The sequence below is a fragment of the Gracilinanus agilis genome, chromosome 2, assembly GCF_016433145.1.
Source record: "Gracilinanus agilis isolate LMUSP501 chromosome 2, AgileGrace, whole genome shotgun sequence".
Classification (NCBI taxonomy): Eukaryota; Metazoa; Chordata; class Mammalia; order Didelphimorphia; family Didelphidae; genus Gracilinanus; species Gracilinanus agilis.
This window is the reverse complement of record NC_058131.1, coordinates 45747100-45764914: the sequence shown is the minus strand read 5'-3', so window position 1 is coordinate 45764914 and position 17815 is coordinate 45747100. Positions and strand designations below refer to the sequence as shown.

Sequence of the window (17815 nt, the reverse complement as noted above, 5' to 3'; positions counted from 1 at the left end):
TCCCCCACCACCCCCTCCTCCGCTCCCAGCGGCCCCTCCTCAGCCGGCTTCGACCCCTACCCTTCCCACGCCAGCCCCCCCCATCACTTCTCCCACAATCGCACCAGCCCAGCCTTCTGTGCCGCTCACTCAACTCTCTATGCCAATGGAGCTGCCCATCTTCTCGCCGCTCATGATGCAAACCATGCCCCTGCAGACGTTGCCAGCCCAGCTGCCCCCTCAGCTCGGTCCTGTCGACCCACTGCCCGCCGATCTGGCCCAGCTCTACCAACATCAGCTCAATCCCAGCCTGCTCCAGCAACAAAACAAGAGGCCCCGTACCAGAATCACAGACGACCAGCTCCGAGTCCTCCGGCAGTATTTTGATATCAACAACTCCCCCAGCGAAGAGCAGATCAAAGAGATGGCAGACAAGTCTGGATTGCCCCAGAAAGTGATCAAGCACTGGTTTAGAAATACTCTGTTCAAGGAGCGACAGCGGAACAAAGACTCGCCCTACAACTTCAGCAATCCGCCCATCACGAGCCTGGAAGAACTCAAGATCGACTCCCGGCCGCCTTCTCCTGAACCTCAGAAGCACGAGTACTGGGGAAGCAAGAGGTCCTCAAGGACGAGATTCACCGACTACCAGCTGAGGGTCCTGCAGGACTTCTTCGATGCCAATGCTTACCCCAAGGACGATGAATTTGAACAGCTTTCCAATCTACTGAACCTCCCCACCCGCGTCATCGTCGTCTGGTTTCAGAACGCCCGACAGAAGGCCAGGAAAAACTACGAAAACCAGGGAGAGGGCAAAGACGGAGAAAGGCGTGAGCTGACCAATGACAGGTATATCCGAACGAGCAATTTAAACTACCAGTGCAAAAAATGTAACTTAGTCTTTCAACGTATTTTTGATCTCATTAAGCATCAGAAAAAGCTGTGTTACAAAGACGAGGATGAGGACGGGCAGGACGATAGCCAGAACGAAGACTCCATGGATGCCTTGGAGCTGTTGACTCCAACTAGCTCGTCCTGCAGCACGCCGATGCCCACCCAGGCTTACAGCGCCCCAGCCTCCTCCGCCAACGCCACATCTTCAACCTTTTTGCAGCTCACCGCGGAGGCGGATGAATCCTCCACCTTCGGCTCGAAAATGGAAGCTACAGATGAGAAACCAAAGCAGCCTGAACCTCCAAGTTCACAACCAAACCAAACCCCAGAGAAGCAAGTTCAACCAAAGCACGAGTCGCAGCAGCAGCAGCAGCAGCCGCCGCCGCCACCACAACAAGACCAATTGGAGCAGAAGACAAATACGGCCCCACAGAAGAACCCTCAGCTGTCCTCTCCTCCCCCGTTACAGCAGCCGCCCCAGCAGGTTCCTCCCCCGCAGTGTTCCCTTCCCCAGTCGAGTCCCAGCCCATCCTCCCAGCTCTCTCATCTGTCTCTCAAGCCCCTCCACACATCCACTCCCCAACAGCTGGCAAACCTACCTCCTCAGCTCATCCCCTACCAGTGTGACCAGTGCAAGCTGGCATTCCCCTCCTTTGAACATTGGCAAGAGCATCAGCAGCTTCACTTTTTAAGTGCGCAGAACCAGTTCATCCACCCACAGTTTTTGGACCGGACTCTGGATATGCCTTTCATGCTGTTTGACCCCAGTAACCCACTTCTGGCTAGTCAGCTGCTCTCGGGAGCCCTGCCCCAGGTCCCCGCGAGCTCCGCCACGTCTCCTTCGACTCCAACCTCCACCATGAATACTCTGAAGAGGAAGCTGGAGGAGAAGGCCAGCGCCAGCCCTGGGGAAAACGACAGTGGGACGGGAGGAGAAGAGCCTCAAAGAGATAAGCGCTTAAGGACGACCATTACCCCAGAGCAGCTGGAGATCCTCTACCAAAAGTACCTGCTGGATTCCAACCCGACCCGGAAGATGTTAGATCACATTGCCCACGAGGTGGGCTTGAAAAAGCGCGTGGTGCAAGTTTGGTTTCAGAACACCCGAGCTCGGGAAAGGAAAGGGCAGTTTCGGGCAGTAGGTCCGGCTCAGGCCCACAGGCGGTGCCCTTTCTGTCGGGCGCTCTTCAAAGCCAAGACTGCGCTAGAGGCGCACATCCGGTCCCGGCACTGGCACGAAGCCAAAAGAGCCGGCTACAACTTGACTCTGTCAGCAATGCTGTTGGATTGTGATGGCGGGATCCAGATGAAAGGAGACATTTTTGATGGAAGCGGCTTTTCCCACCTGCCACCGAGCAGCAGCGACGGCCAGGGGGTCCCCCTCTCACCGGTGAGTAAAACCATGGAGCTGTCCCCCAGAACTCTGCTTAGCCCTTCCTCCATCAAAGTGGAAGGAATAGAAGACTTTGAAAGTCCCTCCATGTCCTCGGTTAATCTAAACTTTGACCAAACCAAGCTGGACAATGATGACTGCTCCTCGGTCAACACGGCCATCACAGATACCACCACAGGAGACGAAGGCAATGCAGATAATGATAGTGCAACGGGAATAGCAACTGAAACCAAATCCTCCTCAGCGCCCAATGAGGGGCTGACCAAAGCTGCCATGATGGCAATGTCCGAATACGAAGATCGGTTGTCCTCCGGTCTGGTCAGCCCGGCTCCTAGCTTTTACAGCAAGGAGTATGACAATGAAGGGACAGTGGACTACAGTGAGACATCCAGCCTGGCCGATCCCTGCTCCCCTAGTCCCGGTGCGAGTGGCTCAGCAGGAAAGTCGGGAGATAGTGGAGATCGGCCAGGGCAGAAACGTTTTCGGACTCAAATGACTAACCTTCAGTTGAAAGTCCTCAAGTCATGCTTTAATGACTACAGGACGCCCACCATGCTGGAGTGTGAGGTCCTGGGCAATGACATTGGACTGCCAAAGAGAGTTGTTCAGGTCTGGTTCCAGAATGCCAGAGCAAAAGAAAAGAAGTCAAAGCTAAGCATGGCCAAGCATTTTGGTATCAACCAAACGAGTTATGAGGGACCCAAAACAGAGTGCACTTTGTGTGGCATCAAGTACAGCGCTCGGCTGTCTGTACGTGACCATATCTTTTCTCAACAGCATATCTCCAAAGTTAAAGACACCATCGGAAGCCAGTTGGACAAGGAGAAGGAGTACTTTGACCCAGCTACTGTCCGTCAGTTGATGGCTCAACAAGAGTTGGATCGGATCAAAAAGGCCAATGAAGTTCTTGGACTGGCAGCTCAGCAACCAGGAATGTTTGACAACCCTCCTCTTCAAGCTCTTAATCTCCCCACAGCTTATCCGGCATTACAGGGCATTCCCCCAGTGTTGCTCCCTGGCCTCAACAGCCCATCTTTGCCAAGCTTCACTCCATCCAACACAGGTGGGTTCTGGTACAGTCCAGGGGCACTGCTTTTATTATCCCCTGCTCAGCTTTGGTGACCTGAACCTGGCTTCTCCACTAGTCTGTCTTGATCCTTGGGCAATATTTCACCTCCCAGGGCTTGCTTCTCCAGGCAAGTGGATAGGGTTAGAAGAGCTGTTCTGATTTTTTCTCATTTGCTAAGTCCTCAAGGCATTAAGAACTGTTGCAGAGCTCTCCATCCAGGCCTGAGGGTTGCCCAGTTCAGTCCAAATGTTTCTCAATTATGAAAGGACCTCAGTTATTATTGGCTAATGGGTATCAAAACAATATAGAGTATTTGTCAAATGAAGTGGTATTTCTTACCTGTAATCAATCCCTGATCCTTCTTGGAGAGCCTTCTTTAGGCAGTTGAAGAATATCTTGCCACAAGAAGAATCTCTTTTTTAATAATGTCCTTTGCTTCTGGTCTGACCAGTAGCTGCCATCTTAGAAACTATCAGAAATATTATTTCTTTATAACTAATTTACAGTTTGACCAGATGTCTTATATTAAGGAAAGGCAGTCAGTAACTTCACATCCTATTTCTCTCGACATAGTACATGAATGAACTTCCCTAAAATAACCTTTAGAGGTATGTTTTTTTCCCTACTGTAACTCTCCTTCTTTCTTTTACTCATGATTCAGCATTTTCTCTTATTTAGTAAGAGTCATAGAATATGAGATGGAAAGGACTTCAATGGTCAGTTAGTCCAACCCATCCTTGAACAAAAACACTCTGTACAACACATCCAACAGAGAGGGTCAGTCCAGCTTTTGCTCAAAGACCTCCAGGAGGGAGGGACCCGTTACCTCCCAGGACATCCCTGAATTCCATTTTGGGGTAGCTCTAGCCTTTAGATTTTGCCTTTTGAGTGAGTGTAGGGACACAGATGTGTCATGAATTCCTTTAGCAATCTGGTGAAGCCTGTGGACCTCTTCTCAGAATAATAATTTTAAACATAAAATAAAATACCTGGGAGTACAAAAGAACCCAGTGATATTAAAATCCAGTGATCAAAAGTTGATAAAGTTCAGGTTGTGAATCCTCCCACTTTAGTCAAGCTTAAAATCTTCCACTACCACTTCTAACCAGCTCCACTAGCTTTGCTTTTTGAGGTCAAACTGAATAAATATGATCCCTCTTCCACATGACAGCCCTTCAGCTACCTGAAAATGTCTGTCATGTCCCTCTTAAGTCTTATCTATTTCGGGATAAATGTTCCCCATTTCAGCCAGTCCTCATCTGGCATCCTGTTTGCTCTCCTGATCATTGTCCTCCCTGAAATGGGGTGACCAGAAGTGGACATGAGATTCCAAACATTGTGCACTTTTGTATAAATATCCAAAGCCAGGAGTTTTATTATTAGCTCCTTCTTTAATTTTATCTCATTGCTGGTCCTTCCTAACACTCTTCTGGATATAACATAAATGTTCTCTCTTCTCTTTCTCTCCCTGGTCAGTTTTAAGATTTTTTTATTGGATTTGGATAATTCCAGGCAATCTCTTTCCTACCAGACTATGTTAGATACCTTCCATCCCTAGCTAGGAGGCAGTCATTGCCATATTTTAAGCAGTGATCCAGATACCCCTACTCCCATTCTCAGGTACTCTCTTCTTAAGGAGCTTTTTACTTACAAATTTGCCCTTGCCTTTAATGAGCAGCAATGATGAAAACATCAATTGTGCCCGTAAGGTCTTCAGTTTCTTGCCAAAGATTTGGTCATCTTCAGTAAAGCCTTTTAGATTCCTCTTGTCATCATCTGCTGTGCCCATGTAAATCACCAGAAGTGTGTAGATTCATCTACTTTGACAAGTTTGTTCACTTTCATTATTTCAGTGGATCTGTGTGATTTTACTAATAAGGAGGCTCATTCCACTTCATCCATGTTCATCCTTTACAATTCTTGATCTTCTACTTATTCCTCCTCAGAGGATCTCCCCAACCTCCCAGAAGTCTTCCTCTATCTTTTTTTAAACCCTTACCTTCCATCTTAGGATCAATACTTTTATTGGTTCCAAGACAGAAGAGTAGTAAGGGCTAGGCAGTGGGGGTTAAGTGACTTGCCCAGGGTCACAGAGCTAAAAAGTGCCTGAGGCCAGATTTAAACCCAGTACCTCCTGTCTCTAGGCCTGGCTCTTAATCCACTGAGCCACCTACCTACCCCCTTCTTAAACTTTTTAATAGTCAATGACTATACTCATTATTGCTCCTTGCCTAGTCCATTTCTTTTCCCATCCATGTGAGCTTTTGATCTATTATGCCATTCACAGGCTCCTATAATCTTAGGGGAGATGCTACACCCTCCAGACATAGACCTTTGGATTGTCTACAGTTTTAATTGATCTGAAATTACAACTAGATGATAGCAGTCTTCTAAAACTTTCAGTGCATCAGCCAATGGTTGGCATTGAGAAGATGGTCTTTTCTGTCAGGTAGCAGCAAAGGACTATTGAAAGCATAGTAGAATCATCAAAATACAATCCAGTTTCCTCTTCTCACCTTTTTCATTCTGGGTCCAGTTCCTCTTCTCCCTGTACTAGCTGTCCAAAGATGTGAATTGATAGAGTAAGTCCATTAATTGCCCATCCACCAAATTATCATAACGTGGGAAAAAAGTACTCTTTGTCCACCTGCTTTTTCTTGTGTACACAGCTAGGTGATTTGTTAAGTAACTTGAGAAGACTTTGATATTTTAGGACTCAACCTAAAATCATCTACAGACAAAATAATCTGAAAAATCATAGCAACTACAACATACCCCTCTTTTGGTCAGGTGGTTAAGTGACTTGTCCAGAATCATATAGCTAGTGTCTGTGGTCAAAATCAGAGATAGGTCTTAAGTTGTCTTAAATCTAAAGATCTTCCCCCTACAGTAGGCTGCATGTGAGACGTCATAAAAAAAACGTCACTAAGTAGATTAAGATCTATATAAAATGAGTGGTGAGAGCTGATGCAAGAAGGCAAAAATGTTTATTTAATCTCACATGATATTTCAAACTAAATCTGAGAAAATGCAACATCATCTGTTGGTGCACTTATTCCCCAAATCTCTATCCTAGGTCCTCTCTGCCCCCTCTCTCAATCTTCATCTCTCCCCACTCCACCCTTCTCCATCCTCTATTTAGTTTTCATCCCTATACAGATTACTTCCAGATCTATATCCAGTTTCTCTCCTAATCTCTAACTTTTGGACACTCGCAGTTCATCACCTGACTCTAGCTTTCCATCATCTTTGACTTTGCCTTTGTACAAAAGGCACTTCCGGGCTCACCACTACTTCTTAGCATTTCGAACTTCCTTCAAAGCCTAGATCCAGTACCACCTCCTTCATGAGGTCTTTGCTGATTTTGTCCCAAACCCCGAAAAGCTGTTATTACCACCTTTCCTCCCCTCCCCCCAAAAAATTCCCTTGTATTTACTTTGTATATATTTGATATTTGCTTGAAGTGCTCAACAGTGGTTCCCCTGATAACAATGTAAGCATTTTCAAGGGAGCAGTAGTTTTGTTTTGATCATTGTATCCCTAGTGTCTAGCATATAATAGATCCTTAATAAATGGCTGGGTCAGGTTGGTTTTTTTAGTTAATAGATTTGCCAGGCATTAAACAAATGTCCAGTGATTAAAATCATAACATGTAGGAAGATGGTACTCTATATATATGCATATATGTATGCATATATATATATATATACTGGTACAATTAAAACCATAGTTTATTAGAAGATGACTTCCTATACATTTTAAATCTATACAATTAAAACCATAATGTATAGGAAGATGGCTCCCTATAAATTTTAAACCTATATAATTAAAACCATAGCATATAGAAAAATGGGTCCCAAATACATTTTCAAAGTGGCAGCCCAAAGTAGTAGGTCCATTGTATTAGAAGTCAGAAGCTACAGATTATTAGTCTTTCAAAAGTAAAATTGTGGGCAAGTCACTTAACATTGATGAATCAGTGGCCTCATCTGCAAAATGTAAATAATAGCATGTTGGGGTTCTTGTGAAGCTCAGATGTCATGATGCACACAGACTTTGAAGTGTTAGCTCTTCCTTTTATTCTTCTCATCTGCCACTTCTTTGGAATGATGGCCACCCCCAAGCCACAGCTTCAGTAGTTTAGGACAGTTTGACCCTGGCCCCAGTACCTTTGCCATTCATTAAAATTGGCACTGCATTCACTTGTCTTTTCTAGTGCCCTCCGCCAGTGATTACTTGCCTTTGGGGGAATTTAATTTCAGTCCCCACCATGTCCACACATACACATATCCTCCCTGCCCAAGTGGAGTGAGTGTGTAGAGTATGACATACTGTTGTGTGGTATTTATTTTTAATATATTAAAATTAAATTTGGAAGGAAAAAAGAGAAAATTATCTCCTTTTTTCCTTGTCGTGTGTTCAGACAGCATACCCTTGATGTGTGTGGAGACCATTCTCATAAAGATTTAATAGAGATGAGAAAATAAGCATATAGGTCAATAGTTGCTAATGTCTTCTTAATAGCCTCTTTAATAATAATACCATCTTTGATCTCTTCATTCTTTTAGACTCTTCCTCTCTTTGATATATCATGAAACGTGATCCACGAATACCTTGAAAACGGTTACCTCAAGCATAGATTTCTTCTCCATATATATAGATAGAGCTAACCACTCTTTACCATATTTTTCAAAGTATCCTTTCTATTTTTCTTCTTATGGAACCCAGATGTAGTCTTAGCAATGACCAAATTAGATTACTAATAGAAAGATTAAAAAATCTGTTCCACTTGACATCTGCTTGTTGGATTATTTGATATCTAAAATCCCTTCCATTTCTAGTTATCTGTTAACTCAATGCCTTACATGTTTTCAGAGAACTTGGCTGCCCTTCTTCCTTAAGTCTTGGCTCAAAAAATGCCCACCTACTGTAGGCTAGCTCTGAACTTTTACAGTTGATGCTGGCTTTGGACAATGGGAAATCACTGGAGGTCTCCTTCAGATTTTTTATTCAAGGGTTTAAGCCAAACACATCCTGGGTTAGAATGGAACTCTGAGGTAGGGGAGTAAGCCTCTGAAAATCTGCCCATCTTACATCAAGCCTTAAAACGATGACTGGGCAAACCCATTGCCTAATACTAAGTAATACCATGTATGTGCTTAGGAAGCAGAAAATATTCTTTTTAATGACATTTTAACAAATGGGTGTTTGTTTTTTTTTAACTTAGATTTGCTCTAACTCAGATTCAGAGTGGAGTGGAGCTGATAAAATGACTTTTTAGTTCATAGAATGACCTGCCTGAATGGTCTCATATATAAATGCCTGGCACCCTCAATTTAAGTGAAAATGTAATGTCAAGAGGTGTTCCCCCTTTGCCTAACCAAACATCAGCTAAAGTTGCCTTCAAGGTGACACTAGAAGAAGCCAGCTGTTTATTTTCATTGATTTTGTCTTGAGTATTTTGATTAAGACACGATGGTGCAATGTGCATTGATTCCTCTCCCTGCCCTAGACACAGAGAATTCCCCTCAAAAGGTAATTTTTCTTTTCAGGGTGTACTATCCTAGAGGCCCCTATCCCAGCTTCATTGAAGGAAAAGGGATTAAAGGAGAGAATGAGCCCGTTATGTATTTGTGAGAATTCACTTGATATTTTGTAAGAACAGAGTTCATTCCTCTCTCTCCATATCCCTAAAATCAGAGAGGTTGTGAACCAGTTTTGTTAATGTTTTTATAATTGTAATTCCATATAATTAGCTTCCTTTACAATCTTAGGTGTTTTTATTTTATGCATCCAAATACATGATTCTGAGAAGAGCTCCACAGGCTTCACCAGGCTGCCTGAGTGAGGAGTCCAGGCCACAAGAAAGGCTAAGAACCCCGGCTTTAGAACAATGTGGTCCTAGCCAGATTCTTTAATAGGGCAAGCTGTCCCAAGGAAGGCAAGCATGCTAGAAGACTAGAGATTCCCCTGTCTTCTTCTTGTTTTCCATGGTGTCTCTGCTTCTCTCTTATCTTCTTCCTACTCTTCATGCCCTTTCTGGTCCCTAGCTTATAGTACGGCTCTTGTCCTACAACTCAAATAGTCAAGCTGACCAGAATGAATCAGCAGCGGTTAGATGAGGCTGCTCAAGTATGTGTGGTGGGGAGTCCTTTGGGGGCTGAGATGTCAAAGGAAACTCGCCCAATGGAAATCACGTGTCATCTTGCAGCAAAGGAATAGGAGTCTACCCGGGGGATCAGGATGAGCCCCAAAGGATAAGCCTTGGAGCAGGTCACCCCTCAGAGAGCTCTACCCTAGAGTTAACCGGCGTATGCCTTTCAGAGGAAGGCTGTGTCTTTCCCATTGGTCCTAGAATACTGTGTCTGCTCATGCGGGCATCCAAGAGCTCTCAACAAAGGGAGGCCATCTCCAGAGTTCTTCCCAAACACCCCGACAGAAGCTGGGGTCAAAGCCATGGGCGCCTTAGCTCTAGAAGTGGGAACTTGACCAGAGTCCCAACGGACCACATTTTCCAGGGAGCTTTACCCAGATGAGATGAGTCAGGGGCGGGATCTGTTTTCCTGGATTCGATGGCTCGGCGTCCATTCTCCAGGCCTTTCCCTCCCTCTCAGGGTCAGCAGCAATATGGACCCCATAGAGCCACAGCGTGTAGACCGTATCCATTCGCTATCTATCTGCAGCATATGGAACAGAGTCTACATAAAGTGCAGATAGCAGAGAGGGAATATGCTTATATACCACCTAGTACGTAGAGAACTTGTACACCTCATTGTGTATGGAGTAGATATGTGTACGCTGCATAGTATGCATGTAGTTTGTATCTTATAGTGCATATAATGTTTATACGCCACGTAATATATATCAGGGAGTGTATTTAATATTTATCCACCACAGTGCATATATAGAATGTGTCAGTGTATTTAATATTTATACTCCATATAGTGTATGTGTATATATATATAAACATATATATATTATTGGATAGTGTATATATAGAATGTGTCATAGTGTATTTAATATTTATACTCCATATAGTGTGTGTATATACATATATATAGTATTGGATGGTGTATATATAGAATGTGTCATAGTGTATTTAATATTTATACTCCATAATAGTGTGTGTGTATATATAGTATTGGATGGTGTATATAACATTTCTACACCACCTAGTATATATAGAGAATGTATCATAGTGTATATAACATTTGTACATTAAATATAAATTTAATATTTATACACCACATGGTGTATATATAGAATGTATCAGCGTATTTAATATTTCTACTCCATATTATATACATAGAGAGAGAGAGAGTATGGGCTGGTGTATATAATATTATATCGCGGTAGTTAGTGTGTGGGGAATGCGCGTGCGTGCGTTCATACTGAGGGAGGGGAGGCGGCGCCCGCAGGCAGCCGCACTTTTTCAGGGCTAAGTGCGGGACTTCTTGGGGACGGCCGGATTCGGTGTCCCGGCCCGGGGGGCACCAAGGGGGGGAGGGAGATTCCTCCGCTCGGACTCGGCCCGCTGACTGGGCAGCGCTGTAGTGTCTGAGCGGTGCCCCGACTTCCTGCTCTCCTCGTTGCCAGCCCGGCTGATGGCCCTGTTTTACTTTGTCTCCATTTCTTTTAGCTTTAACTTCTCCCAAACCGAACCTGATGGGTCTGCCTGGCACGACGGTCCCTTCACCTGGCCTTCCGACCTCTGGATTACCAAATAAACAGTCGTCGGCCTCGCTGAGCTCCCCGACCCCAGCACAAGCCACTATGGCGATGACCCCGCAACAGCCCCCCCAGCCCCAACAGCAGCAGCAGCAGCAGCAGCAGCAGCCTCCGCCACCAACACCGCAGCAGCAACAGCAGCAGCCGCAGCAGCAGCCGCCGCCACCTACGCAGCCTCTGCAGCAGCAGCAGCAGCAACAGCAGCAGCAGCAGCGGAAGGACAAGGAAGTAGAGAAAATGAAAGAGAAAGAAAAGGCACATAAAGGGAAAGGGGAGACCCTGGCGGGCCCCAAGAAGGACAAAGGAGAGGCCCCGGCAGCCACCCTCTCTGCCCCGTTACCCACCATGGAGTACGCGGTGGACCCGACCCAGCTGCAGGCCCTGCAGGCAGCCTTGACCTCGGACCCCACCGCTTTGCTCACCAGCCAGTTCCTTCCTTACTTCGTCCCCGGCTTCTCTCCTTACTATGCCCCCCAGATCCCGGGCGCCCTGCAGAGCGGCTACCTGCAGCCCATGTACGGCATGGAGGGCCTGTTCCCCTACAGCCCTGCGCTGTCGCAGGCCTTGATGGGGCTGTCCCCTGGCTCCCTGCTGCAGCAGTATCAGCAATACCAGCAGAGTCTGCAGGAGGCGCTGCAGCAGCAGCAGCAGCAAAGGCAGCTACAGCAGCAGCAGCAGCAACAGCAACAACAACAGCAACAGCAGCAGCAGCAGAAAGTACAGCAGCAGCAGCAGCAGCAGCAGCAGCCTCCGCCACCCCCCCAGCAGCAGCAGCAGCAGCCGCAGCCGCAGCCGCCCAAAGCAAGCCAAACCCCAGTCCCTCCGGGGGCTGCTTCCCCGGACAAAGACCCTGCCAAAGAATCCCCCAAACAAGAAGATCAGAAAAGTGCACCCCGCGAGGTGTCCCCCCTCCTGCCGAAACCCCTAGAAGAGCCAGAAGCAGAAAGCAAAAGTGTGGACTCCCTCTCCGACCCCTTCATTGTTCCAAAGGTGCAGTACAAGCTGGTCTGCCGCAAGTGCGGGGCGGGCTTCGGCGACGAGGAGGCGGCCACAAGCCACCTGAAGTCCCTCTGCTTCTTGGGCCAGGCGGCGGCGAGCCTGCAGGAGATGGTGCTCCACGTGCCCACGGGCGGCAGCGGGGGCGGCAGCGGAGTCGGGGGGTCCGGCGGCGGGGGCGGCGGGGGCCCCTACCACTGCCTGGCCTGCGAGAGCACCCTCTGCGGGGACGAGGCGCTGAGTCAACATCTCGAGTCGACCTTGCACAAACACAGAACAATCACGAGAGCAGCAAGAAACGCCAAAGAGCACCCTAGTTTATTACCTCACTCTGCCTGCTTCCCCGGTCCTAGCACCGCATCTACCTCGCAGTCTGCCGCTCACTCAAACGACAGCCCCCCGCCCCCCTCCTCCTCTTCCTCCTCCTCTTCCTCCTCTTCCTCCTCTTCTTCCTCCTCCTCCTCCTCTTCCTCCTCCTCCTCCTCCTCCGCTTCCCCCCACGCCTCCTCCAGAAAGTCTTGGCCTCCAGGGGTCCCTCGGGCTTCGGTTGGGAAGCCTGCTTCTTTTCCTCCTCTCTCCTCATCTTCAACGGTTACCTCAAGTTCATGCAGCACCTCAGGGGTTCAGCCCTCGATGCCAACAGACGACTATTCGGAGGAGTCTGACACGGATCTTAGCCAAAAGTCCGAGGGGCCAGCCAGCCCGGCCGAGGGGCCCCCGGCCCCCAGCTGCCCCCCCCAGGACCCTGGTCTAGCTAGTGTAGGAATGGACCCCTTCAGATTGTAAGCTTTGAAGATGAACAATTTAAAACACACACAAACACACACACAAACACACACACAAATGAATTTAAATAAAAAAATTAATAACAAACCAATTTCAAAAATAGACTAACTGCAATTCCAAAGCTTCTAACCAAAAAAAAAAAAAGAAAAAAAAAGAAAAAAAAAAGAAAAAGCGTGGGTTGTTTTCCCATATAACTATCTATGCCGGTGATTTTACATTCTTACCTTTTTTTTTCTTTTACTATAAAATACCAACTGTTACATTTTGTCCTTTTGAAGGTACTATTGGTCTGGGAGACAGAAGTCCATAGGGCCTCCTCATTGTCTTTGGAGCTTACACCCCCTTGTATATTGCCCCTTTTCAATAACGCCCCAATTGATAGCACAGCAGAGTCCGGCATGCACTGTATGGGAAAGCAGTCCACCTTGTTACAGTTTTAAATTTCTTGCTATCTTAGCATTCAGATACCAATGGCTTGCTAAAAGAAAAAAGAAATGTAATGTCTTTTTATTCTCAGGTCAATCGCTCACACTTTGTTCTGTTTTCAGAATCATTGTTTTATATATATATACATATAAATATATATTTTCTTTTTTTTGTTCCAGAAAAGATTTTTTTGTTTGTTAATTTAAAAATGGGCAGAAAGTATTCGAGAAAAAAAAAAAAACAATGTGAACTGCTTTAGCTTTCTGGGGATTTTAAGGATAGCTTTTCTGCTGAAGCCAATTTCAAGGGGAAAAGTTAAGCACTCCCACTTTTCAGAAAAAAAAATAAACACACAAAGAGTGTTGAGGACTTGTAGCTAAAAAAAAAATAAGTTTTAAAAAAACTGACTTTCTGTATTTATGATAGATATGACCATTTTTGGTGTTGAGTAGATTGTTGCATTGGAAATGAACTGAAGCAGTATGGTAGATTTAAAAGAAAAAAAAAAACCTTTTGTGTACATTTAGCTTTTGTATGGTCCAGCTGACAGCTCCTCATTTGATGTTGTCTTGTTCATTCCTAGCAGATAGATTGCAATCCGTTGATTCGCCGAAGCTTTTCTCCCCTTTGTCCCTTTATTCCCCCATCCCCCATCCTGTAATCTTCCACTTAAGGTGGCTGCCTTCATTTCTTAGAGGGTGGCTGCATAATTATTTTATAAAAACTAAAGAAAGAAGTTCAAAGGGTTTTTGGGGTCACTAGGATCCTCACAGAATATTTTTGGTTGGGGAGTTGAAACTTTTTAAGGCGTATACATCCTAGTTACCTATGTCTGTTACCTTCGTGCACTTATCTTTTATTTTTCTTTCCTCTGTTTTTTTCTTCTTCCTTGCCTTCTTCCTTTATTTGGTAGATGCTTCAAAGATTCTTTTCCTAAAACAAAAGCATTTATTTCTGTTTGTATAATTGGGCTGCGCACTTTTTTTTTCCAAACAAATTTTTGGTTAGGGGTTTGTTTTGGTTTTGGTTTGTTTTGGGTTTTTTTTTTTTCCTCTCAGAAAAAAAAAAAAAAGAAATTTCATGCTTTAAATAAAATCCAAAGACACACCCTTTCACTGCTGGTGCAGGAAGAGGGGGAAAGGGTTCTTGTTACTTGAGAATTTGTTTCTGAATTAAACAAAACAAGACTAAGTTTAAATAAAGGGAAAAAAAAAAAGAGAGAAAAAGATTTCCCAGGTTGTTATCTGTGCTTCTTCTGCAAGCAGAGAGGCAGCTGTTAATGACGATTCCACATACCAAAAGACACGTTTTTACTTCAGAGTTTTGTCCTTGTGTTAGGCAGTCTGAGCGGTGAATGATCCAGAGGGGCAGCCAACCAAGAATCAGATAGCAGTGTACAGAAAAACCGAACCCAACAGACAAACAAAAAGGAACCGGACATAAGGCACTTGTGTTTGTTCATCTCTGTATTCCTGTAACACACAACACAACACAATGCAACACACCCTTTCTCATCTTTAAAGGTCTGGACTTTGAAAGGAAAACTTTGTGCTGCTAAAAAAAAAAAATGTAGATTTCGGAGACAAATAAATGCTTTGCTGTTTCACTTTCGTAGCCAAAAGTCAACAGAAACAATCTCCCCCTCCCCACCCCTTTGTCCCGAAAGTGTGAAATCCTTTTCCTCCCCCACCCCCATCCCCACCTCCCTTTTCTTTCTCCTCCTTATGTTTCAAAAGGGAACTTTGAAGACTGTGAACCAGGTTCCATTGGTCTGTCACCTTTCGGGCTGCTTTCCCCAGTGCTGAAGCCACTCATTCATCGGCTTTGCAAAAGACTGGAGCATTCCACGATAGGAAAATGGATTTCATTATTTTTTTTTTAGCCGGGACTGTTTTATTTTTATGAGTTTTTGTTTTTAGTTTCATGAAAGAGCAGATCCTGAACTGTTGTACATATTTCTAACTAGGCTGATGCACAGTGCAAATTCCTTTTTTTAATTGTTTTTTTAAGTAGAAAATACTAAAGAGTACCATCTAAATATTCATACCAGTATCCAGTTGTAGCATAAGGTGTCGAAAACAAGTACACAAACCATTTGCTGTTTTAACAAGCTGTTTTCTTTTAACAAAAATTCTTGTATTTCTCCCTGTGTTTGAGATGAACATTTTTTAAAATTCTAAAGTTGTACAGTTTTTGTTTTCCATTATTTTATCTTGTTTGTAATTCTATGAAATATATATATATATTTTTTGCCATTTAACTGTTGTATGTTACTCTGTGTCTGTATCATATAGAATTCTTTTGTTTGTTTTTGGTTCTCTATGTGATACCAATTAACAATTTAACACTAGCTTTATCTGTCAAATTCTGCTAGGTCTCTTCTGAAACTTTTTTTTTTAATGATATTGCTTGGTAATAGTGCAATTTCTACCCCCGCCCCCTACCTTCCCCCACATGTTAATTCATTTCCTTGAATTTTTTCCATCCCTCGGGATTTGGAAGATGGGGTGTTTGGGAGTTCTTACTCCACCACCACCACCACCCCCCAAAAAAACACTACCTCCTCTCTCTCTGGTGGATCCGATGCTATAGGATGATGTTAGGGCCCAGTACACAGGGACCACCAGGTGCTATGCCTGGTTTGCCCTGGCCTACAGGAATTTTGGCAAGCAGCAAGTCAGTGGGGTTGGGGAAGCCTTAACTTCCATCTAATGATTCTTTCCCAGATGTTAATGTGACTAGCCAAAACCTCTTTCAACCCAGAGTAGGATGCACAGAGTAAATGATCTCTCTTCAGTCACAATTTGGTACATTTGCATCCATTAAGAATTCTCTGCTTGGAAGCCAGCCCCAGGAATAGCAGAATAGCGAGGGTTAGAGAGTGAGGTTCAAGCAAACTAATATGCTTCTACCCAAGGTGGCTGAATGATCAGTGTGATATTTTTTTAAGCAGGCAAATTCTTGACCAAATTCATTTTCAAATAGACAAATACCTTGATTCCAGTTTAGAGTAGTTTCCATCTGGGAATTAGGCCTGCCTGTTGCCTGGTAGAAGGATGAGAGTTATTCTGTAACCCTTTTTTTCAAAATCAGCACCCTACCCTTCCATTTTTTTTTAAAAAAAGTCCTTTACAAAACATGGTTTCCATCTCATTCACCCCAGCTAGAAGAGTGATGAGGCTGGATTTGGCTATGACTTTTGCCATAGCACCAAATGAATCCACAGAGTTCCCCTTCTTTCTTCCTTCCACCCCTTGAAAAAAGGTGGGAGAAGAGAGCCTTCCATCTCCCATGTCCCCTCCCCAGGCACACCCCCGAAACCCCTCACCATACAAGGAAAAGATTTAAAACACTTAGCAGGTTTTTCGTTTGTTTTTAAATTAAAAACTATTTAAAGAGATGAATGTGGCCAAAGTTTTACACAATTGAAAATAAAGTAAAACAGTTGGCATGTGTTAAAGAAACCTGAGTTTTTCAGGCATGTCAGGAAGATGCAGGAAAGAGAGAGGCAGTAACCCAAGCCAGTGCACTTGATGTTCATGGACATATATTTTTTTTAAATAATAAATTAAATTAAAACACTTTAAATAGAAGCAGAAATTGAGTTGGTTGGTTGGTTTGTTGGCGCTGAGATACTGCCCACTGTGAAACACAAAGCTTTGACTAGTTTTTTTGTTTACTTTCTTTTGGGGGGAGGGGGGAGTTTGGGTAGGACAGAAAACGTAAATGAACGTTACCCTGAGGTGAAGAGGTATATGAACAGCCTTTGCAATGTACAAAAAAAAATAGAGCAAATGAAACCAAAAAATGATGTTCTTGGTGTTTTTCTATAATGTAGTCTTGTTAGCTTTTTTTGTTACTGTAACAATGCTGATCTCGAACTGTACCAAAATACATGGAGACTAACAGAAACAGAAACCACATGGAACTTTCAAAACTTAAAAAAAAAAAAAATTTGTCACAAAAAAACTTTGTTGTCATAGTTAAGTTGATTGTAGATGGTAATTGAATATACTCCTTTGAAAATATTTCATCAAGTATGTTTCCTGCTCATTGTGATACATTAAAAAAAAATATGAGCAAAAAGCTCTTGTCTCCGATGTCACGGGGTGTTGTGCTCTGGAATGGGTGTGGGTGCGGGACCGAAGGGGTCTTCCAAGATGGACCAAAGTGAGTGACCTTGATTGTGTGTATGTGCATGGAGTGAAATCAACCTAGGGGCTTGCCAATAAAGTATGTGCTGTCTTTCCCCATCCCCTGTCACTAATGAAGAAAGTACCGGGAGACCATGGCCATGGCACAGTCCCATCCGTTTTCATTGGAAGGTATGGACCCTCAGATTCTTTGAGTTGCTACTGATAGTTGCATTTGACTTAAAGAACTCTCTAAGAATCCTAGACCCTAAAGGGATGGCTGGGAGAAAAAGCAGCCCACCCAACTTCTCTGAAACAAACTGAATCTCAGAGTAGCAACATATCTTCAAAGAGAGAGAGAGAGAGAGAGAGAGAGAGAGAGAGAGAGAGAGAGAGAGAGAGAGAGAGAGA

At 44.5% G+C, this 17815-nt stretch overlaps 1 protein-coding gene across 1 annotated transcript in view; it reads left to right on the top strand.

The window, feature by feature from the left end:
• ZFHX3 (zinc finger homeobox 3) overlaps positions 1-15442 on the top strand; it is a 327427-nt gene extending 311985 nt beyond the window's left edge. The window contains exons 8-9 of the mRNA XM_044659375.1: positions 2-3329; positions 10975-15442. Of these exons, the coding sequence (XP_044515310.1) occupies positions 2-3329; positions 10975-12845 (5199 nt within the window). The 3' untranslated portion in view covers positions 12846-15442. The remainder of the gene's footprint in view (position 1; positions 3330-10974) is intronic.
• The last annotated feature ends 2373 nt before the right edge of the window (positions 15443-17815 follow it).